Source organism: Zeus faber (assembly GCF_960531495.2).
Source record: "Zeus faber genome assembly, chromosome: 18".
Lineage (NCBI taxonomy): Eukaryota > Metazoa > Chordata > Actinopteri > Zeiformes > Zeidae > Zeus > Zeus faber.
The window spans coordinates 24,791,776-24,816,686 of NC_137210.1; the positions used below are offsets into that span (position 1 = coordinate 24,791,776).

At 44.5% G+C, this 24,911-nt stretch overlaps 1 protein-coding gene across 1 annotated transcript in view; it reads left to right on the forward strand.

The window, feature by feature from the left end:
* Positions 1 to 11,081, forward strand: part of LOC307243950 (histone deacetylase 4-like) — a gene marked incomplete at its 5' end in the record, with an annotated part of 88,217 nt that extends 77,136 nt beyond the window's left edge. The window contains 4 exons of the mRNA XM_080018920.1: positions 531 to 664; positions 9,900 to 9,984; positions 10,175 to 10,313; positions 10,952 to 11,081. Coding sequence (XP_079875046.1) covers positions 531 to 664; positions 9,900 to 9,984; positions 10,175 to 10,313; positions 10,952 to 10,991 — 398 coding nt within the window. The 3' untranslated portion in view covers positions 10,992 to 11,081. The remainder of the gene's footprint in view (positions 1 to 530; positions 665 to 9,899; positions 9,985 to 10,174; positions 10,314 to 10,951) is intronic.
* Between the last annotated feature and the right edge of the window lie 13,830 nt (positions 11,082 to 24,911).

Here is a 24,911-nt window from a genome sequence, read left to right on the forward strand (position 1 = left end):
ACCATGGTGTTGGTGTTTCTTCTCTGATTGTGTTGAGGTGGGGACGTTGGCGTGCCGCCTGGAAGCCTCTCTAAAACCTGCCGCAGGCTTCAGGCGGGCAAAGGGGGGGGGGGGGGGGTTATGCAGGTGGTTTAGAGGGAATGTGACGGGGGGGCGGCATGGAGGGAAGAGCGTCATCTGGCCGAATGCATATATTATACACGATACAGAAAATCCTCCTCCTGAAAGAGTAAGATCAAAGGCAGTGACCGGGGCCAAAATGTAAAGCCACATTTATTAAAATTAAACCTGGCTCGTATTATGGCCGGTGTTCAGGGCCCCAGAAAATCTCCAATGTCGCCCCCCGCCCCCCTTCTCTTTCACTCTCTTTCCTCAGAGAATATGATGCAATAGCCCCTTCACCCATCCATCCCTCAAACCTAAGTCGATTTTTCTCTTTGATCAATGTCCAAAAAGAATGTTGGAGCTCAACCCCCACCAACTGCGTCTTATTTCTCGTCCCTAACTGCTGTCGTTTCCGCTGCGTCCAGGCTTTGGCTACCTGACCAGGCAGCTCATGGGGCTGGCGGGCGGCCGGGTGGTGCTAGCCCTGGAGGGGGGTCACGACCTCACTGCCATCTGCGACGCCTCCGAAGCCTGTGTCTCCGCTCTGCTGGGCAACGAGGTAGGTCCAGGGATGGATGGGTGGTTGGAGAGAATGAGGGTATTTCTATTTTTTTTTGTTGGTGGCTGTACAGATGAGGGAGAGGGGGGTTGAGAGAATTCATGGAACATGAGTATGGACCCAAGGGATTTTTTTTTTTTTATTCATTGCGGACACAAGGAAATGAAATTTCCCCTCCATTTAAAACGACTGCCCATTCTCAGAACGCTTGATTTGCAAACTGAAATGAAAGCAGTTTGGGAATATAAGCGGTGTAGTGGCAGGATCCCTTAATACAGTGAGTGGCTAAAAAACTACTGATTGTACCCGAACTAAGACATTGAAATGAGGTGATGTTAAATTCCACTCGTAGCGATGTTCATATGCTGCAGATAGTGGGAACATGAGGAGTATGGATCCATGGCAACACAATACCCAACACGGCTTCCCACTCCATCACCAATGCTGTCCTGTACTTGACCAGGATGTAAAGAAATCGCCATAATCTTCATAATTAAAGTCATCATTAAAATCATTGCCGAGTACAATTCATTTTCAGTCGAATTAATTTGTTGGCCGTCCTCTGAAGACACATTCAGTGACAAATTTAAACATATTGCGAGGGAGAGCTTGTTCGGTCTTATTTTTTTTTTTTTTTTTTCGATATCCCGGCCAAAATAATCTTCCCTTTATCCTTTCTTACCCCTGACTCCACCGTTCAGAGAGGAAGTTCCATGGAGGCGCGCGCGCACACACACACACACACACACACACACACACACACACACACACACACACACACACACACACACACACACACACACACACACAGCGCGCGCGTCAACGGCAGAGGATTTCCAGGCAGAAGGTTAATTGTGGGAGTGAGTAGGCCGGGCTTAGAACTGAATAAACTCTGTTTCTCTGTGATTCATGGCACACAACAGAATAACAGCCTCTCCAAGCCGCCCCCTCCTTCTTCCAGCTAATGGAGAGGCCGGAGTGCTTTCTTGGAAGCGCTTCTCCGTCCCATTTTCTTCCCTCAGATTATGGGTCCAAGATAACTCCAGGCTTTTATTGGTTCTGGGACTACTGTAGCTGTGGTACAAAACAGAGCAAAGAGGCTTCAGAGAAACGGGAGAGAGGGCGTGAACGGGAGTGTGTCGGTGTGTCCGACGGCGTGGACGTTTCTTCTCCATGTGCTTCGGGCGGTGACGCTTATGCGCACGCACGCACGCACGCACGCACGCACACAGTCACCTGAGGTTCTAATAAATGTAGTGCGTGCAGAATTCAGTGGAGAAAGAGAATATCTGAATAAAAATGTTTGGCTGCTGATGTGAATTTCTTTTTGCGTCTTGTAAATTCCAATTTCTGTCCTTTAAACAATTTGCCGTCATGTACTGTGACTTTGATTTTGTAGCTTGTTGAGCCACCCCTGTTTATTTTAATTGGAAAAAATGATCAAATCATCTTGTAGATTTATGTGGGTTTAAGGACAGAATGTCGTGCTCCTCTTGGTATTTTACCTTATTTCTCTTGTTACTTGTTCAGAAAAATGTGCACCAGTACAGTGTAGCTGAATAAATGTCCATTCAACGCCTCAACAAGTGGGTTCTAGCGGTCAGTTGCTAAAATAAGAAATGTCCGTAATGATTGAATAGCCAGAGTATATAGTTTAAAGTGTGTGTGTAAACTTAATTTATTTTGAGTAAGTGAACATTCTGGCTAAGTATTAGAGCAGGCCCAGCCACAAGCACACCCTGTGTGTTTGTTGTAATTAGACATGGCTTCCCTGTTAAAGCCATTATTCTCTGCTCAGGGAAACCTTGAGAATGGGGAATAATGAGGCTTCCAGGACCTATTTCCTACAATGGTGCTACACATGGCCTACACGCTCAGTCCACCACAACTTATTACCAGCAGAGGGTTCTTTCATTATGATTAGGTGAATAAAAAGCTAGTAAAAACCTTTTATTTATGGTTGTCATTGGTTCAAAATGCAGTTTGCTTTTTACAGATCTTAAATTTTGTTTTCAAATCCATATTCTCCTGGAGGCGCATTAACAGCCAAAATGTGCTAAAAGTTCACCGCTAAAGTTTCTGTGTCAGACATCTAAAAAATAAGTATGCACACTTAATTCAATTAATTCCTACAGAATCCTTTGAAGAAATTTCCACCACAGGTTTGGTCTACTAAACAACTTCGATTTTCTGATTTCAAAATTCTGAATAATTATCTGTGGTCCAAAAGTGGTATCAATGCCATCACCCTCCTGACCCCAACAGTCTTGCAAACAAACTGGGCCATTAATAAGCACTTGGAATCGTAAAAAGCTACATGGCCTTGTTCCATGTGGATTTTGGACACCGGGCAAAACAAATAGAACAATAATGCAGGATCACGCCAATAACCCACCACATCCAAGCACACGAAGACACTGAGCACAAAAGGTTGTTAGAACATACTGAACATTTAAAGCAACCCAGGGCTTTGTGGAGGCCGAATAGGAGATGGCTAAAATATTTTAACAGTCAAGAATGCCTCTCTGACGGGTAAGGCACTGCAGCGTGCCAAAGTTGTCAGGGAAAGTAACTGCTCTGAGTTGTAATTTGGGGTTTGCTTTGGAGAAATAATATACAAACACGGGTTTCTTAATCCAATAAGCCTAATCTGTTTACCTACCCTATGCCCACCAGTGACTCAAAGGTCGCAGTAATGATGACTGTCACTTTGAGTCTCAAGGTCTAAGGCAGTCTCTGTTCACTGTGTTTATCCAAAATGGATTAGGAGTCTGTTTGGATTGTCCAAGGACAGTAGTGCGAAGGAAAGTGAAGAAAGGATGATGCTGTATGTGTCTAAGAATTTCCCTGTGCTAAATTTTGAACTAAGTAGTCACAACAGCAAGGTTTTCAAAACGTCAAAGGGTTTTAGATATTTCACACAGAAACATATTATGTGATCTCAATCATATTGGATTAATGGCCAAAACTAACAACTCTTTGTATGTATAAATAATTAAAGGCTTTTAGGCACCTCACAGCGTTTCAAAAGTCTGCACACTCTGTGTGTAGTTGTTTTGGCGCCTTTCAAAGGGTCAGGGCAGAAAATAGAGGAAGTGGGGGCTGAAGGTAAGCCACAAGATACCTTGCGGATTGGATGAAGAAGGAGGCGGGTGGGGGGGCGTTGGTTCTCAGGTTTCAGCAGCCTGCAGAGCACCAGGTTCAGCACGGGTCTGGAAGGGTCACTGGAGTGGGTGCCATGGGGAGCTGAGAATTGTAAAATACGCAGGAGGCACGGAGCAGCGACTCCCTGGGAGCTGCAGGACAGCACTCCCACCGCGCACCCGGGGAGCCTGTCACTGGTGCACATCTGAAAGTGATTACCCTCACACCCTTATGCTGACAGGGTCAGCCACAGTGCTGGGGATCGGATAATCAAAGGAAATGGAGGAATCATTTGAAGTGGGGGGGGGGGAAGAGGAAGCTATTGTTGTAGAGCAGCTTTAAACAGGGCTCCTACATAGGTCTGCAAAAATACTAATGGAAACTAGAACAACAAACAAGAAATGCCAATTTTTGTGTTTATCACTCATAGTCTATTTAATATATTTAATGCAGAAAGTAGCATTGTGAACATCAGTTGGGTCTTCCAGTTCAGTCAACAAGTTACGGAAAAAGAAAATGGAATGTTTGAATGGAGAGCGTACAGGAACCTAGACGGTGAGGATTCAAGTTTCACTCTGGGGACGGAATAAAAAACAGTAATAAGGAGTTGTACAGGACGCCTCATTAACAGCCATTGACGGTGATTAAGTGGCAAACAACCCAAATGTAGTGATTGGCTCAGAAGAGTTGCAGAGTTCTCACGACTTACACGGGTTGGCTCTTTGGCAAGATCTGATGTCAGCTCTTTGAATACAGATTATTCGCTAGTTTGTCAGATAGTCCATTCATGCGCCTTAACTGATGCAAGATGAAGGGGGGCAGCGCTGATGGCTAAGTTATTTAAGGAACAGAGTGGCTTTAAAAGCCCGGATGATCAGATTAAAATCTGAGCAGATCAGATCACTTGCAGCAAGTATATTTATCATAATCTCTGCAAAGCTCTCAGCAATCGGGGTGGAATGTCGCTGGAAAAACTTTGGCCGGCGGCAGTTTGATGCAAATAGTGAGGAAAAGAGCTTGTCTGTTTTTGGATGTCTACGCTGCACTGTGCTTGTATCAGAAGCAGAATATTGCTTTTATCCGTGCGTTAGTTGAAACGATCAACATTTTTGCGGTAAGAACAACCTTCACGGGATTGTCATTGTCAATGCAATGTAATAATAATGCACAGAATACTGGATTATTTTGACAAAACAATAGGACCGTGTTTTTTTTTTTAAAGACGTCCCGTTAAAGTTGTGAATGCAATTTTTTTTTTTTTTTTTAACGGTAGAATAGAATTGGTCATACATATCAAAACCATGAACTGTGTGTGTGTGTGTGTGTGTGTGTGTGTGTGTGTGTGTGTGTGTGTGTGTGTGTGTGTGTGTGTGTGTGTGTGTGTGTGTGTGTGTGTGTGTGTGTGTGTGTGTGCGTGGAGCAGATGAGTGGGCTGAGGCAGGGGACCACAGCTGGATTAGTTGGTCAGCTGTGCTTTTGTTTACGCTGCCTCAAACTGCCCGAGGGTTCGTACTGTCTGGAAACTTCTGGAACCGAGAACGTCACCGCACCCTGCCTGACATCACTGGTCTAACTCGAGCACACACTGCCAACCTTCAGACCTCGGTGTTATTTTCACCTGCTAGGAGGTGTCCTTTCAGGACAATTCTTGATGCACAAAAACGTTTGATGGACTGAAGTGTCTTAAGACTGAACCATTAGGAATAAAAACATTTCTTGGTACATGTGTTTTCAGAATTTAGTCCAGTCTGTCTATATTGATTGTCAGCATGGTAATGGATCTAAAAATGTAGAGTTGGGAAAGTGTTATTTATATGTGAAGTGAATAGTAATGGTCCCATTGAAGAGCCCTGTGGGACTCCTTAACTGATTTTCCACGAGTTTGATTTAACACCGTTAACAGCATTTAAAAAGCCTTTGACAAAAACAAACAAAACTATTTAACGATTAGACTTCTTAGATTTAAGAAAAATGTCACTCATTAAAGGGCATTTGCAAACAAGACAAAGGTAGGGCGAAGGAGGTTAGCTAAGGAAGGTGATTCTGAAGAGGTGAGTTTAGAGGATGCTTTTTTTTTTTTTTTAAGATGTCCAGAGCGAGGGCTTCCCTGATTCAAATGGGAAGGGCATTTGGGCATGGGGCTTGGCCTTGTAGTGCGGTCCACATGGGTTAGGCTGCCACTACAGCGGAGCCAAAACATCCCAAGGTTTTCACTTTACAGCCCCTTTACCTCCTGTGTGACTGTAGCCTGCGCATCCAGCGTTTTACTGCCCGCTGCAGTGTGAGAAATATATCCTTGCTTTTATTGGCAGGTTAAGACGAGTTTGGCTATAATGAGCGTTGGGTTCCCTTTGAAAGCAGCTCAAATTAACTGGGAAAAAGAAGGATAAAAATTGCTGAATGGACTTTACAGGCTCTTTTTCTACACCCCCAACTTGGCAGTGCGTAATCGCAAAGCCTTTCTAGTTAAATAGCTCATGAATGATGCATTGGCGACAGCGTTAGTCAACTCTGAACTCGAGACTAATTGATGAATGCGCACAAGCAGATGTTAAGCCCTTCCAAACCACGGTTGTTAGCAATTATTTGATAAACAACAGGCTAATATGCTAATTGTAACCATCCGTCAATGAGGTTATTTGGTATATTTACACTCCAGTTACAGTCAGCACGCTCAACTTCACCTGTCCTCCCTCAGGCCTGGCTGCCGCCCCCACCCTCCCCCCACCAATTACAAGGGAAAACGTACTCTACTCTCCCTGCGGTAAAGGTCACCTGCTTTGCACAATGCACAGCGTTACCTTGTTCAATTAGCATAACGTAATCAGCCATTTTTTCAGCGACCGCCATCACATGGGCATGAGCACAACAGTAAACAATGGACGCCTTGTACACTGTTCTTTTGCTGAACAAGTGGAATTCCTTTTCCTTTCCACTGTTTTGGTTTCAGCCTCCCTCTGGAATGTTTTGTCGGGGCACATTCCTCACGCCCGGCTCATGGCTTTCCGTGGTGTCTCAGTTTTTTTGGCCGGGCCCTTATCCGTTTGAAGACTGTGCCACACGCAAACAGACTTTCCCAGGGCTCAGTGGATGCAGTGACAGCAAACTGCCTCGGACAAAAGGACACTTTTGTCCAGACACTCTCTGCCGAAGGAAGTCAGCAGACCTTGCGCTTCAAAGATGTGGTGGTCCGAGTGGTGGACCAGAAAATAAAATAAACTCAGGCTTACCGCAGGTTGACATGGCCGAACACTCAGCATGTGTGCGGTGAGAGAAGGGTTTGCGCGTGTGTGTGTGTGGGGTTGCGTGCGTGCGTGCGTGTGTGCAGGTTTGGTCGTACCTGCCAGGTGGGGTCTCTGGAGTTCGGTGACAAGAGCCATTAAAGTTTATAAGCGTGAGGCCCAGCTGTCAGTCAAACTGACAGGCCGCCCCAATCCAAGCCTGCCCTGGGTGGAACTCCACAGCGCCCTGGGGACCGGCTGACCTCGCTCCGACAGTTTGCTGAGTCTAGCTGGGAACGCTCGGAGTTTTCTGCGCTCGCTTTTACTTGGGGAAACGGTCTGGGTTGAAGGTAACTGGAAAGTGGTCTTGTGACCGGCGGGTTATTCTTTACCACCCATGGACAGTTCAGAAAGGGAAGGTGAATGACTCAACTACCGTAACAGTGACCTTATGCAACATGCTAAATGCTTTGCTGCTCCGGTGAAACTCCAGGATTACTGGGTTGCTACCAGGTGTGGGTATGTAACCATCCATCATCATGGAAGCGCTCTTTAAGAATAGATTGTGTCAACACGCTTTTTACAGTAAATTTGGGTTAAAGGGCGGTTAAGCCGAGGCCGCTAAAACTGCCAACTGTGGATCATACCAAAAATAATGGATTATATAAAACCCAATGTAGTTATATTTAATATAAAACCATATTAAATGAAAGCACGCCTATGTATGTGGATGTGTGGGTTGTGTTTCATCCCCGGTAATGGTGCTGATTTGAAACGGCAGTTAACGTTACATTTACTCTCCTGGCACTCTGCCGTTGTGTTTCGTGCTGTCGGTTACTTACTTGAATGTTTCGTTGGCCAGGTGCTGTAAGCCGGCTCTTAGGCTCAGCCAAGTCCCCGAATCAAAATGTCAATGTACAGTATGGGATGGTGCACATCCCTGTGTCTGTGCGTGCATGCTTGTGAATGTGACTGTGTGCATGATGCAGCCTGTCGTGCCACAGCAGGATTAAAATATCCCTCTCCCCAGACTGCCGCTCCCCCCAGCCCGGCACACTGGTCCCTCCCTCTATTTTTTTTAATTAAAAGAAAACTTCCAGCCTTGGCCGAGCGAGACTGACCGGCGATCCCTTTTTCCTCTGCTCTCTGACATTCTATTTGCTCCGCTCAAAAATCTCGGCTCTGACTTTTTTCCTTTTTTCCTTTCTTTTTTGGCTCTCCCTACACCCTCATCCCGCAGTTGGCCCAGTGTTCCTTCCAGTGGGGCTGTGATTAGGCCAGAAAGCGGTGCATTTTTTTTCTGCTTTTAAATGCAGAGGAGAGACGTTCTGTATGTGGAAAAGGGATTTTGATCAAAAGTGTCGTATTTTCAGAGTGCCAAGAGGAAATGGAATCATTCCGGGTTTGAGAGACTCGTGGGGAATACCCCTGGTTCCACTGTGTTCTGGCTTGGGGACCTTAGCGGCCACATCCTCACTCTGCTGTTTGTTCTTGTGTGTGTGTGCGCATGTGTATAGAGGTCGTAGGCGTGTGTTTACAGCCTGTATACACAGCTACGTGTTTACGCCAGTGTTTATGTCTTCGGACCGGGGCACAGTACAAAGCCCACATTGTAGTGTTTGTATTGTAGAGCAGCTCAGCTCCAGGCCGCCCGTCCAGGAGTGGGAGGTTTGCATCTGCAGACCTCTTCCCCCTTGTGTCAGCAGCTTCAAGTTGTTCCCCGAGAATGATTCAACACCGGGCGGCGAGCCACATTCAAAAATATAATCCCCTCCACCGGGAGGTAGCCACGACACCTGCCAGTCAAGGTTCCTCTTAATGTAACAGTCATAGCAGGCCATGGCTATGTCTTTATTTTGCTGTCGGGAGGGGTTGCTGCTTGTCTATTGATTGTCCGATCCATTGTGGAGATATCCTCTTTCAAAAACTGCCTTGAAACGCTGACAAAGGCAATGTAGGGCATTTCTCCACATGATGAACGGTTTGTGTACAGGGCTTATTCTGTAGAAGTCCAGGAACTTTTCAACTGTTTTGCTATGAACATAAAGAATTTAAAAGTAGGGCTTTGCCAGTCCTGAAATTGTTGCTGCCGATCACCCAATAATCAAATGTATCGGCATAATTAACAACAGTTGTTTCTTCAAACAGAACAAAGATTTAACCTTTCCAAACGTTTTTGTAATAAATCAGATACATGTTTAGTTTTACAGTGCTAAACAATGTAGGCTATGTTAAGACAAAATAAAAAAGACCGGCAAGGGCGGTTTTTCCGACTGCAACGGTTATATTAAGTAAAATAAGATGAAATAGCCTTTCTTGACATTCTCAGATGTTAAATGTGAAACAGTAAGACATTTAAGTATGGTCCTGTTAAATAAATAAAACAAAATCAAATAGACCTCATGCTACTTGTTGTTAAACAAACAAACGGTAAAAGAAAATGTGTGACCTGTTTGATTACCAGTTGACTTTGTCGAGGTTCTGTGCCAAGAAGACGAGCATGTTCACCACTACATTTCAAGCGCTGCTAGAAACCTGTTCGGATGTAGTTGCCTAGTTGTTGTTTTAATAATAATAATAATAATAGAATTTCATCAGGCATTATTATTATTATTATTATTATTATTATTATTAATAATAATAATAATAATTATAGACCTAGGAGAGGTCAATTATTTTGTACATTTTAGAAAAACTTTCACAACCTCCATTTATGATGATTGTTTTGCTTGTGTCAATGACAATCAGTCGCCCGTTTATGAAATAAGCCGGCGATTACACCATACACTATATAACCGGCCCAGCCCTGTTTAAAGGTAATGTGTGGTTCTAATGTTGTCCTTTTTTCTTTTTTTCCTTTTTTGCCTAAGCTGGACCCCCTGCCTGATGAAATTCTACAGCAGAGACCCAACCCCAATTCTGTCCAGTCCATGGAGAAGGTTCTGGAAATTCAAAGTGAGTATTTTCATTCAAAATAAAAACATCTTTACCAAATCACATCTAAATTTTGCTTCACATCATTAGACATACCATGTTCTTCATCTCCACGTGCCATTGAACAGCCTTTGTACAGTCATTGTAAATAATTAGCCGTACACAAGTAGACAGTCGGTCACATACGCTCTTGTCTGGTCGCGTGTTTCAGGTAAATACTGGCGCTCGCTGCAGCGCTCGGCCTCGGTGCTGGGTTACTCCTTGAATGAGGCCCTGAGGTGCGAGACGGAAGAAGCTGAGACTGTAACCGCCATGGCCTCCCTGTCTGTAGCCAACAAGCACATCAAGAGGTGGGCGCCTTTAACCGTCTCTCGGTCCGTGCACGTTTGTCTTTTACACTCTGTGTGCGACCAACTTCTGGAAGGTGCACCTTACAGATAGCTTAATGAGAAACACGCAGGATACATGGAGTACAGATGTGAATTGCTCGTGTCCTGATCAGCTTCCACACTCTGGCAAAGATAAGACCGTGCGCAGCCTCCTGTTGGGTTCAGTACTTTGACATAAGTATTATTTTCACTGTTTTGCAGATAAGTATGCACCGATTATACCGTTTCCATCAGTTGTGTTGAGGCAAATTAATTAAAAGTATGTACTTAGTTCCGATCTTCAATGTCAAATGTCTGTATGTATTATTAGACAATTATGAGCTTATACTGTGACAGTGGCATAAAAGTAACACAGGCCAATAATATTCTTTATCACAGTTATTTGTGTGACAATTGTTAACTAAAATTGAATGATGACAGCCCATCATAATGATAGATGTAAACCCGTAATGCAAAAAAACCCTGAAAGTAGGCTGCTTTCTTTTCATAAATGTCACTCTTTTTTTTGTATTATTGCATTGCAACCCATAATACATTTGGGGAAATTGTCAGTGGACCTTGATGAAACTGGTTGCATTTCATATTGTCCCCTCCCCCAGGACCGAGGAGGAGCCGATGGAAGAGGAGGCTCCGATGTAAAGAAGTCAACCCAGCATTTAACCACTCACACGCCTCTGCGCCTCTCGACGGCGCCCTCATCCAATCAAACCCTCTGTTTCAATTTGAACCCCGCCCCGGTGTCTTGTCCACGCCATGCCGACATGGCGTCATATTGTGGAGGGCGCGCAGCTGCGCTTGGGGGCTGAAACAGAGTGCTGGAGCTGGGTCGTCCGCAGACCTGGCGGCATCCAGCGGACGTGTTGCGTTGTCTCCGCGTCGGGGGAGCTCTGGGCCTGGGTTGCCAGGTCTTCTCCTCGGGACCCGGGATTTAAGCAGGACAACTGAGCCGTCCTGCGACGACAACCCTCGAGTGCCAGTACTTTTGGAAAAAAAACACTAGACAAACTCTCGCCGTACCTTGAATTGCTATCAGAAGGAGGCGAGGCTCACCTAGTCGTCTTCTTTCTTAATCACTCTGTTCTTTGTGGCACTGTCTCTTCTTGCTTTTATTTGGGGGGGGGGGACGACAGAGCTTGTGCTGCGTTTTGCGACTCTGCGCTAAAGACTGACGCTTGATGTTGTTACTGCTTAGGACACTGAGAGATGAGTTAAAGAGAAGGAGAAATTTCCCGAGGCGGATTTGCCCAACGGCGGAGCGGACACAACGGACGAGAGCGATGAGCGGGTCGACGAGATGACCGACGGTAAAAGACTGCAAAATTGTGCCTTTTCTTCAAATCTGGTGGATATTTCACAACGAACTCGACCTAAAGACCTTTGCCTTAAAGACAGGTTTGGGAACGAGGCCTCCTCTCCCTCATCCTTTTACATTTCCGATCCCGGCAAGACATTAATGCCTGCATGTTGTTGGCACATAGACTGGAGGCCCTTGGCATGTTTACCCATAATGCTCCTCAACCAGCCTATTGTCCCACCCTGTACTTATACCCCACCTCTTCATCCCACCACTTTGACCCAAGTTTGGAAGGTAGTTGTCGACCACACAGGTATAAACATGGTTGGATTTGGTGCTTTCTCTTTGACGGGAAGCGCCATGTTGGTTAAGTATTACTCAATATAACCCTTTACCAGATAAGCATTAGCATCAGCACTCAATGGAAGACTAGCATGCACTGCATTGGAGTGGTTTGGTTCCTGGAATAGTAGAATGGTAGCCAAAGCATGATGTACTATCATCTCTCTGGGTCGCCGACCTCGTATTTCGAAGCTGGAAGAACGACCGTCTGGTCATGACCCCTCACAAACGTATATCCGTACCCAATAGGGTAAGCACTGAGCTTTGCGATCACGAAAAACAAAATGTATTTTGACTATTTTTTTCCTGCGGCGCTGCGCTCAACTATTAGGAGGAAAGGCGGAGGAGAGATGGGGACTTTAACTGCTGAACGATCATTTCTCTCTCCACGGCTGAAAAGGGGCGTGAGGGGGAGGGGTATTTATTGTGCTTTGGCCGCTCACATCTGGCCTTCCACCCGTCTCCTCAGAACATCTGCTCCGCACCTCGCCAGGTACCGCGGGGCGGGTGCGGGTCGCTAAGCACGCGTGTTCACGCCCTCGCGGGTGCTCGCACGTTTTGACGCAGACATCTTCTCACGCCAGGGTCCATATTCCTTCCTCCGCAGTTTAAAGTGTTGGGACGTGTCCACGTCGAGCGCCCGTCGCGTTTCCTCGGACGTTTCGACGAGCGCCCTCCGGACCGGGCCGGCCCGACCGCGGCGCCGTTTTTTGCCGCCCGTCCCACATGCTTCGGTTTGCCGGCGTCCCGGGCACACACCCCGCCCACCCGCTCAAATACCGGTTCACTGGTTCTTTCTCGCGCCCTTTGGATCTACAAATCACCGCGCGGGGGTCGGGGGTCGGGGGGGGGCGTCCTGTTTGGCCGGTGGGACGGTTGAAGTTGCGGCTCCTCCGCCAACGTGGAGGTCGAAGCGCTCCCCTGCTTTTCGGCCCCGGACCGTCACCCAACTCATGTTTTACCTCTGGGCAACTACCTTCTTCCACGCATTTAAGAGCTTATCTCTTGTATTTATCACATATTTCCGAAAACTGAGTGCTGTGGTGTTGACTGTGATTCACTGTACGCAGGACATCGAACTTTGGGGGTCTTCCCCACCGACACACGGTTGTCATGACTACTCTCTTATTGTGTTCGCCTTTTCCCCAACATCCATGTCAGTTTTGTTTTGGTTTGGTTTTGTTTTTCCAATTGGCCGTTTGTGTTGCTGTACCTAAAGTGGACTCCAGAGACTTTGATTGTTTTTTTGTTTGGTTTAGTTTTGTACTTTTTACATGTTTCCTTTTTGTACACAACCCTCTCTCTCTCTCTCTCTCTCTCTCTCATCCTCCCCTTTCTATCTGTTACATTGTACAGCTGACGTAATCCACGACAAGTGAGTGTTCAGGTCCGGTTTTTTCGTGGACATTTTCATGGCTGTTTTCTGAGCTCCCGGGTTTTTGGGGGGAAGGTTCGGGGATGCAAATATTTCTACTTTGTATAATGATTCCAACAATTGTGTATTTACTATACTGTCTGTTCATAGTAGATTTATATATGAAAAAATATAAGCATATTTTATATATATATATATATATATATATATATGTATATATATTGTGTATATATATATATATATATATATATATATATATAACGAGATATTCTGATCTTGTTTTTAAAATTGGTATTGCAAGGTTATATTTTCATCGGGCTTTCACGGGCCCTCTCAAGGGTATTATGACTTAAAGCACCGCTTTTACTGTTCCTCGCTACAGTTGGTTGTGTTAAGCAATGTAGCAACCCATTGGTTGTCTTTGTGTATTAACACTAACGATTGGCTTTTAGCTGTATTTACCCCTTATTGTTATTATGCCGATAAAAGTGACATTACCCAAACAAACACACACACACACACACACACGCGACACCACTGTGCAATTACTGTTACGTTGTTGGCTTCACAGAGAGGATTTGGCTGTTTTCTCCATTGACGTCCACGCATTTAGATATATCTTCATGTTGGTCGTCTAAATTTCAAATATATATATATTTTTTTTTTCTTGTGTGGAGAAATGATCGATAGCGCAGCATTTGTTTTCCTTACACTTGCAATACATTTAGTGAATCCAGCAACTAAATGCCCTCCCAATCTGATCTCGTGTTAGTTTTTTTTTTTTTTTTTTCCTCTTACTTATACAGAAAATGTACAATCTTAACCCAAAATCATCGAGGCGAGGGGAAAATAGTCAAGTGTGTTTAAATTAGTGAAAATGGCCATAGCTGTTCCTTATCCGCCTGGAGATAATCACTGTGATCGGCCAATCATACCAATGATTGCAGAAGATAATCGCATGTTTGTTTTTGTCAGGACAAATATCTGTATCACTTTCCTTAAAAAAAAAAAAAGAAAAGAACGTTTTAAAAACAGTCAATTTTTCTATTATTTTTCACATGTAAAAGAAAGAAAAACAAATCATCCGTTAAATTTGTGAAAGATGCCTACGAGCAAAAAAAAAAAAAAAAGGGGGGGGAGTTATTTGGCCGTTAAATCACCTGCTTTCTCCATAAGTGCCCCTACTCAGTGTCTGAGTAATAAATACATCCTAACGTGAATAGATTTAGAGATTCGGTAACTTGTTTTTATTTTGATTGTTTTCCTCCCCCCGACAATTGTAACGGAGCCGGGTGTTCTGGCGTCCGGTCGCACCTCTCGCCCTCCCGAGCGTCTCCAGGCGACGACCGAAAAAAGGTTATTCCACGACGGCTTCCTGCCACTTTGGATTTTTCCCACTTTGTAAAATTAACTCGACGCCGAGTCAGGATTGTGGAGGAATGTCGGGGAGAACGGGGAGCAAATAGCCCTCGTTATTACATCTTTTTATTCGTTTTTTGGGGGTTTTTTTTAAGGATGATTTGATAAGTTAGTCAATGAGTTGGGGCATTATATCAATGAATCTGAAGTTTCGTTTTGAACGACGGTTCCTCTCCGCACACCAACACGCGGAAACGCAAACAAAATCAACGAATGGCAGCCCGAGGCCCCAGCGGGTGCCGGCTCTCACCGTGAGCTGATTATCCACGGTGAGTTTGTTTTCCTCTTCCTGATTCGATGCACTTTTCTTTGTGTCTTCCCCACTAAAATTGGTTAAACGGGGAGAACGAGGCCTGACCGAGACACAGAGTCCGAGTTTTAGGACCGGGCTCTGGATTCAAACCTCGCGGCGCGGAAAAAAAAAAACCCCCACGCAGAACCCGGACGCCCGTCCGCCCGCGACCACGCCCTGCCCCACGCGGCTCTCCGTTTTTTTTTTTGGTTTTCGTTTTTTTGTTTTTGTTTTTCCGTAAAGTCCCGGGGCTTCAGCCAAGCCCTTTCGCAGCAGGGCACCGACCACCAGCCACCGTGTCTTTTTCCTCTTTTCTTTTCCCCGCTGGTCCATCCATCCTCCGTTCGTCCAAAGGTGCTGAACCCGGCGCCGTTCGACAAACAAACAAACACACAGACAAACATTCCACTTTGCCGACTCTCCATTCGTTGATCGTCTTGTTTGGCGTCGCCTGAGCAGCAGCTGTTTGTTTCGTCGACCTGGTCGTATTCCTCTCCAGTCCTCCGTCTCTCTCTCTCTCTCTCTCTCTCTCTCTCTCTCTCTCTCTCTCTCTTTCTTTCTGCATGATCTGTGTGTCCGCATGTACCGTCATCATACACCCCCCCCCACCACCACCCAAAAACACACACCCACACAAAGGGATGGAGCGTTGAAGGTCCCTAGTACTTAAACTGCATCACAACCGTTTCATTCAGCGCTTTTTCAGGTGTTTTTTGTTTTTTTTTGTTTGTTTTGTGTTTCTATGATTTTTCTTCCTTCTCACCCCGAATGGGAGGGAAGAGGAGGAGGAGGAGGAGGAAGGTGGGCGTCGTCTCCGTGTCTGCTTTTTACTTGTGCAAATAAGGAACACACTAAAAGGCTTCAATTGAATTAAAAAAAAAAAAAAAAAAAGCAAAAGACATCTTTGATTAGCACTTGTAATACAGACGATAGATTTTATTGTATTTATCTAGGAAAAACGAAAAGAAAAACATGCTCCCGAGGGAAGCTACGAACGACAGAACAGACGGATGAAGATTGGGGTTTTTTGTTTTGTTTTTTTTGTTTTTTGTTTGGAGGGGAGGGGGGGGACGTGGTCGGACTCCAAGGGCTCGATCCATCAGACGCCGGCTCCCGTCACTTCTCTGCTCATCCATTCCACTACTTACGCCAGTTCTACGTATCTATGACCACTGTGGCTCAGACAGTAACAGTTCTAGGTTTACAAATGTATAAAATGCATATTCTTTTTTTTTTTTGTTTGTTTTTTTTGTTTTCTTTTATTTTATTGCTCATGTTTTTAACTTGTTGCTCCACTGTTATAGAAATCGTAATTTTTTTTCTCTCGGGAACTTTTGCTCTAACATGTTGTCTTTGACATCTACAATATAAAGTATCATGTTTTGAAAAAAAAAAAATACAAGGTCTTTATTTCGTTTTTTTTGTTTTTTTGTTTTTTTTTTAATTCACACGGAGGGATGGAAGTTTGGCTTCACTTTCGTTTTCTATCTCACTCAATCACTCTGAAACACACTTCAATACAGCAGACCTTAGTTACGCTTTGGAAGATGTTTTTAAAGTGGTAATCCGTCAGATCGCCTGTGTTGGGTGGAGGACACTACAACATCTAGGTTCTCATTGACTCGTTGATTTTCCTATTTCGTTTTGTTCTTTCTTGGTCACTTGGCCGGGAGAGGTGGACCCCACCACCAACAATGAAGAACGGCATGAAGAGGATGACACACATCACACAAATACATCAAATGGTTATTTCTTAGTGTCGGCTAAAAGCACACGGGGAAAATATCCAACATGGGAATTTCTTTTTTTCTTTTTTTGATAACATATTCCTATGGATTACCACTTTAATACTAAACAACAAGTTATAACTCACAATTAAGGAGCAAAGCTGTTGTATTTGGACTAACCGCTCATCGGCTGTGCTGTTTACATCCAGAAGGAGGCAGCGTCGTTGGACCACGGTATTTCTGAGGAAGATTAGCCACCCAGTGGAAAGGTCAAAGGTCAATGTTTGTGTCCAAATAAACGGTAGCGAATCCCCATTCGGGGGGGTTGTAACTAATGTTGAGACAACATTCCCCAAAGCAAACACAAGCGGGCCTTTCTAAGCTCCCTCAAATAAACACACATGTCCGAATTCAGGAGGAGGTGGGTGCGAGCTTCATCGGCTGAATCGTCATAAATCAGCGGTTCTGAAAGCGGTGAGATGGCGAAGGCAAACGAGCGGGACCGCCAGAAGAGCGAGGTAAACGGAGACGCGAGGAACAATATTTACGCTCCCGCAGATGGTGGAAAGGTCCGCGGCGTCTCCCACAAAGTCTGCGAAGGCGGAACATTAAAGCCTGGAATGCTGTCGTCTTGCGCTCCGGCGGCCCGACGACCGTCTGGTCGCGGCCGACGGCGACGTCGACGCCGGAGCCGCGACCCGACTCCACTCCGCTGAGTCCAGGTCAAAGTGAGGTTGGAGCTCCAGATTCCTGACCTCTTGCCCCCACCCGAAGCCCGAGACCGCGAGGTGACCACCCGCCGCTCTCCCACAACAAAGCCCCAGAATCTGGTCGGGGGGGGGGGCTTGTCTATTTTTCCTCCTCGTTTTTGCCACAATGGCGTTGTGGTCTGCGGCCGGTTCGAGTCGCTCATCTCCCCGGCCGTGTCTGTCATTACCGGGTGCTCCGTGTCCGTAAAGAGGCCTCGTGGTCCTGATGGAGATCATCCCCTTGTTTTTAATTACGGGTTTGGACTTGGGTTGGAAACGGTGACGAGGCTTCGGGGCAGCTGCTAAAACTAATTACAGATTGAAGTTGTGAGGATCCCTCCAGTCATGTGCGCACATAGTGGCTTCATGTGTACATCTATATTATTAGCAAATTGATTGTTTCATCCACGTTTATTTGTTTTATTCTGATCCCCACGATGGAGTAGCTACTCCATTACAGCAGTAACCCCAGCAAACACTTAAGGTGTAAAAAAAAAAAAAAAGTTAAATCTTTTTGAAAACGAGAAACTCACATTTAGGTCCCAGGTGTCTTTTTTTTTTTCACATGTTTTGATTGGCAGTAACATCACATTTTATTTAAAACTATTTTTGCTGCAGTACATCCAAAGCGTAACGTTGACTACAGCAGGTCGCCAGTAGGAAGTAACAGGCCTGAGCACCCGCCCCGCGGTGCTCTAATCAGGTGGGGTTTTCTTTTTTGTTCGTTCTTCTTGGCGTGAATGTGGCATCGAGGTAGCGGATTGTCTGGACAAGATATGCGTATTCACGAGGAACGCGTCCACGCCTCCGCGCCCCTGATGTGCGCCGTCACGGGCGGCGGTGATCTGCGCTCCGCTGTGCCACTCCGTTCCTATGTGGAATGAAACACAACACCGGGCGCAACGGGAACACTTGGGGGGCGCGGCACCCACTTTCTTCCCAACCGGCACCTGTTTTGAGCACCTGCCTCTTAACATCTCTGCATGGGCCAGGGAAGTAACAACCTCCTGTTTTTAGTCTCTTACATTAACGGATGAAGCCAAAAGAGCTGACTTTGAGTACAAATATAGTTAATAAAATTGTGAAGACAATGAGAAAATGTTCAGCTTGCGACAATTTTTGGGGGTAGAACCACAACTGTACTTGTATTATGTTGTGTTTCTCATTTTTGAAAGGAAGAATTAACATTTAAGGCTTAAACGTTTGCCCCAATGGACTGCATTTAAGCACAGTGAGAAGCTGCAGCAGAGTGGTAAGTTTCTCAAGGGTAAAACAATGGAGCATTTGTACAGTAAATGATGGAAACCAATATTTTTAATAAAACCTGGATTAAACGCAAACCTGCTGTGGCCGTTCCCCTGCCCCACGCCACCCAGGACGCAGGCGATGATGTTGAAGACAAACCATTTCATGGAAGACAGCGACGGGACCAAACAAGCCAGGAGGAGCTGCAGCGTCGTCACGACAAAGGTGCCCCCCCCCTCGTGTGTGTGTGTGTGTGTGTGTGAGGATGGGTGATTTAACCCGTGCTCATCAATTGCTCTGATGAGCAATGGGTGCACAGCCACCCCTGAGCCCAATTAACTAGACCCAAGACAGGTGTGGCTGATTAAATCACAGCCCTAACCCTAACCCACCACACCCACCCTTTAACCATTCACAAAACTCCCCAACTGCACTTTTTGAATTGAAGACGCTTGTACTAGTTCATCATACAAAGTGTTTGTCAGTAACAGCGGAACACAAAAAAACTGAACTTTTGGGGGTGGTAGATTTACTTGGCACTCATTAAGTTCAGCGAGCGGCTGGTTCTGGGTGAGGTTGCTGCAGCTGGAGGCGTCTGATCCCTGCAGAGTGTGAGAAGCAGACGTTTGTTGTCCTGCCGTGTGTTTAGTCTGGTGTGAGGTCGTCAGACGGGGCGGAGGCCGCTCGGTAGGGGGGGGCCGAGACGCAGGGGCCGGCAGTGGTGGTCAACCTGAGGCCCGTGGCCCTGCGGTACGGACCGCCCACGGATGATGAAGAAAGTTGAGATTTATTCTAAATAAATAAATAAATAAATAAATAAAATAATAATCTTAAGAAATACAACTTTCTTAAATTAAGCACTTGTTCACAATTTTCTTTTATCATAATGGTCAATAGGTTAATTCAACCACTCTACCATTTTGGGATACCTTGCGCCGGTTGTTGTTCTGCGGTAGTAGTTCTGTGGGTTGCACAGTCAAAAATGTATATACTATTTTTATTACATGTCACATGTCTTTTAAACCCAGATACGCTTCTAATGTTAACTTTATTTGGCCGTTCTGATTTAGGAATACTGTATATTGTAATAAACTATAATTTCAGTTTAAACGCTTAAAACCAACAACCATGTAATTATATACTATAAAAACATCAGAGTTTGCTTTATAGTACCTGCACATGTTGCATTAACTGCGATTCAGAGCGAACATTTCAGCCACATTTTTCACAATAACTCCCCAAACCTTTGTGCAGGCAGACACAAAAAAAAGAAAAAGTAAATTAAAAAAAAAAAAAAAGCTGTCTCAGTTTATGCCTGTTGTGTTAGCCAAAATTATACGGGCGACCCGTCACCCCGGTGAAGGCCCAGATCAAACGTGGAGGGAGGAGAGGAAGGGATTTACCCCCTCGGTGCAGTTTCAGCGCTCACATCATCGGCAGCACAGCTCCCCGAGGCGACGCCGCCACAAGAGGAGACGGTGAGTTCAGTCCTGCAGGGAAACACACGAGGAAAGCATTACCACATGGGCTGGAGCGTGCACACACACACACACACACACACACACACACACACACACACACGAGGGAGACCAAGTCAATGTTTGATCAAATATCTTCCCTTTGAAGAATTCATCTCAGATGTGCAGTACAGCACGTCAGCGTTGCAGTGATCTGGCTGTTTCTGAAAGACGGCGCTTCCATTCCTACAATCATTTGGTTGAAAAATCTCATTTTCAATTATTATTTTTTTTTTTTTTTACCTGGTTCTTTAAAAAAATAAAAAGCCATTCAGTGTATGTGAGTTATGTGTGGGTTCCCCTTCATGGGTCCTTCTCATGAAACCACCATAAAACACGTCCCAAATGAATAGATACGCAAATTCACAGAGAATGTGGAATAATTTGTTAAAATATTAAAGTACACAACACCTACTACAGCCAACGGAGTCGTTTTTAACCATGACATTATATTTCTGTTTTTTCTGTGCTTTTCTTCTTAAAAAGTGAATGACGGTAACACGTCTGGACAAACATACATATTTCTGAAAGCAATATTAATGTAATGAATTTTAAACATGACAATAGGCAGTAGGGGATGAGTGAGGGAATGTAGTGATGGAGTAACATAGGAGCAGTTGTGTAGTTCAATATTTGAATCAATTATTTTGCACTCTCTGTGAATTTGTTTACCAATTAATTTGGCCAAATGTTTTATGGCGATTTTATGAATGGCCTGTACACTTTTCTAACATTGTTGACGGCCGGGTTCAGCCACACACGCGAGTGAAAGGCAGCCGCCGTGAATTTGACAAAGCAGCTTTGCAGCTCGTTGTGGTCCGTAAACTGTTGATACACAAAATAGAAAAAATTAATAAAAATAAAAAGAACGAACAAAAGCACGTTGTCGTTTCGAATCGAGTTCTGGGACTCATAGCGTAACCCCACCCAACACAGAGGATGTGACGGATTACCACTTTAAAGTGTAACTCCTGCTTGAAAGCAATGACACGACGGTTGTTTTATGAGATCACCGGGGAGATCTGCATTAGCATTTATTTTCCGTGGTTAAAAACCAACATGTCAATAATCACCAGAGACGCCTCCTGAAGCTTTGGTAACGGGGTTTAACGTTGTCGTCTCTATTTCCAACAAAAAAAAAAAATTGTAGACGACAGGAAAAAGGGACTGGATTATGTGACCCACAGCTACCCACTTCTACCCCATATTACCCAAAGTCATACAAAGTGTAGTCTCTGTTTAACATATTTTATATTATGTATGTTTTTTTAATTGTTTACACCCTAGCACAGAGACACGTGTGCAAAAAGTTTTTTCACTTGTTATGTGATATTTGTGACCGCTATAATCACCTGATGATCACAGTTATTCGATCAAATTGTGACTTTTTTTTGTTGATCATTCTATTCTACAATCACGTTTCCACCTGAATTCAAGTTTGTTTTTAAATTTTTTTTATTTGAACCCATCTTATAAACGTGTGTTGGGTTGGTACGAGCCCGACCCCCCCGGGTGTAGGTTGTTGGGCGTAAAGCCGTCATTCTCCTCCCGCTACCTGCGTGTTTCCGTTTTCAACGTCCCGCGGGCGTGGCGACAGGTGTGTGCGGGGCTCGACCACCAGTGATCAAGTTATGGTCGTCTTTTTTTTTTTTTTTTTGCTAGTAGAGGCCGTGTCACATGGTCAACGTACATCTTTTACCGTTTCAAGTGGCTTTTTTCTTCTTCTTTTTTTTTCTGTTTAATTTATGATTTTATTTTTTTGCGGGGATTTAGCCCTTTTGACGCCAGGGCTCGCCTCCCCACTTGCAATGGTTCCAGCAAAACAAGTTCCCGCTTTGCCAGGTCACAGGTCAGGTCAGACGCAATAAAATGTCTACCTGAACGTGTGTGTTCCGCTGTTCAGTAGATGCATCTTCCGCAGTAGACATGAGACCGTTGGCACGGAAGGCGTGTGTTAATACACTGTTATTAGTTGATTCACCCACGGCAGCAACCAGTCGTCGCGTAATTCACACTGTCCGTTGATAATGAGCGTTACCACAGGCAACCGCTTCCCTCGTTTCACTCCGCCTACACGCTAATGCGAGTTAGCGGGTGACTTCTTGTAACGCAACATAGAAAACACAACGTACGCCTTGAAGACGGGTCGATATTCATGTGGATACATCCATTTACACATTACTAACAGTCAGTTTGTTGGGTTAACGGTAAGCTGAGCTTTGCGCGGGGCCAGAAGTTCGCTGCTGCCACGGTGTTGTGGACTATGTCGCTTGGCGGAAGCAGAGACGCGGGAGTCGCCGAGAGCGCCACCGCGCTAGTACCGACCCGACGCTCGCGAACGAATCTCCTTAATGACTCGTGCGTCCGGAGTCACTGCGGTGGGAGAGGTTAGTGTCCGACCCGCACGACGAGAATAATCACCGAGGACTCACCTCAAGCCCAAGGCAAGGACGTGCCGCCCCGCTCACCCCGCGTTACACCAACGGTATCAAACCGCCCGTGGTAGGATATTCAACGGATCGTCTTTTTCCCGAGTGACTCGTCAAGAGCCGAACATGTTAGCTAGCTACGACAGCTACACAGACTAGTTCTATAATCATAACAAATCCATATTCCGCCCTAATATATCATCATTTAGTAAGTGGATATAAGCTCTAAACTGGGTTACCAGGACTCTGGCTTGAAGCAAAGGTCTGTATCATTTTCACTTGTACACATAAAATGAAGAAAAGAAAAACTATTCAATTGTGAACTGTGGTTATTTGCTTAAAAATGAAGCCTCGTCCAAAATGTCACGAGTGTGGGAGGCCTCACGCTGTAGTTATCATACATAATTATACATAAGTAAACGTAATTATCATACATAGTTACACAGTTATTAGGATGGGTAAAATGCAGAGAAATGCATTTTGTTGCCTCAGTACTTGTACTGCAATAACAATTAGTTTAATATTATCTAAATATAGTTATCATACTGTACATAGTTATCATACACAGTTATCATTCACAGCTATCATTCATAGTAATCATACATAATCATCATACATAGTTATCATACATAGTTATCATACATAGTTATCATATGTAGTTATCATACGCAGTTATCATATGTAGTTATCATATGTAGTTATCATATGTAGTTATTGTACATAATTATACATAGTTATCATATGTAGTTGTCATACATAGTTGTCATATGTAGTAATCATACATAGTTATCATACATAGTTATCATATGTAGTAATCATATGTAGTAATCATACATAGTTATCATACATAGTTATCATATGTAGTAATCATATGTAGTAATCATACATAGTTATCATACATAGTTATCATATGTAGTAATCATATGTAGTAATCATATGTAGTTATCATGCATAGTTATCATATGTAGTTATCATACATAGTTATCATATGTAGTTATCATACATAATTATACATAGTTATCATACATAGTTATCATATGTAGTTATCATACGCAGTTATCATATGTAGTTATCATATGTAGTTATCATATGTAGTTATTGTACATAATTATACATAGTTATCATATGTAGTTGTCATACATAGTTGTCATATGTAGTAATCATACATAGTTATCATACATAGTTATCATATGTAGTAATCATATGTAGTAATCATACATAGTTATCATACATAGTTATCATATGTAGTAATCATATGTAGTAATCATACATAGTTATCATACATAGTTATCATATGTAGTAATCATATGTAGTAATCATACGTAGTTATCATGCATAGTTATCATATGTAGTTATCATACATAGTTATCATATGTAGTTATCATACATAATTATACATAGTTATCATACACAGTTATCATATGTAGTAATCATATGTAGTAATCATACGTAGTTATCATATGTAGTAATCATATGTAGTTATCATACGTAGTTATCATACGTAGTTATCGTACATAATTATCGTCAAGAAGTATAATGATGAAGATAACTTACTGGTCATTCACTCCCTCATTCCTCAGACTGGAATGAAAAAAATAACAAAACAAACGGAAACCGGGGGGGGGGGGTGATGCCTTGGACACCCCCCCCCCCTCCCGGTCCTGGCATGTTGAACCCCTGCACCTAACCCCCCACCCCCCCCATCCCCAGGCCCAGAGACCACGAGTCAAGTTTCACTGCCAGAGGTGAGGAAGAGGAGGGTGAGGAGGAGGAGGATGGATAGCCTGTCTGGCGAGTGTATGGGGAGGAGGGGACGAAGGAAGACGAGGGTGAGGAGGAGGCGGAGGAGGAGATTGATAGAGAAGAGAAGGGAGAGGAAGTGAAGATTGGGGAAGAGGAGGTGGAGGAGGGACAGACCCTCCCCCCCCCCGGGAGGGAGGAAGAGGAAGGTCAGCTAGAGGAGATTGATGAAGAGGAGGCACAGGGGAGGATGACGTTAAGGAAGTGAAGATTAAGAAAGAGGGGTTGGAGGAGGGACAGCCTGTCTCGTGGATGGATGGACGGAGGAAGAGGGAATGAAGATGATGATGGTGAGGAAGAAGAGGGACATGGGAAGATTATGTTGAGGATGAGGAGGGTGATAGGGAGAGGAGGGACGGAGGAAGTTAAA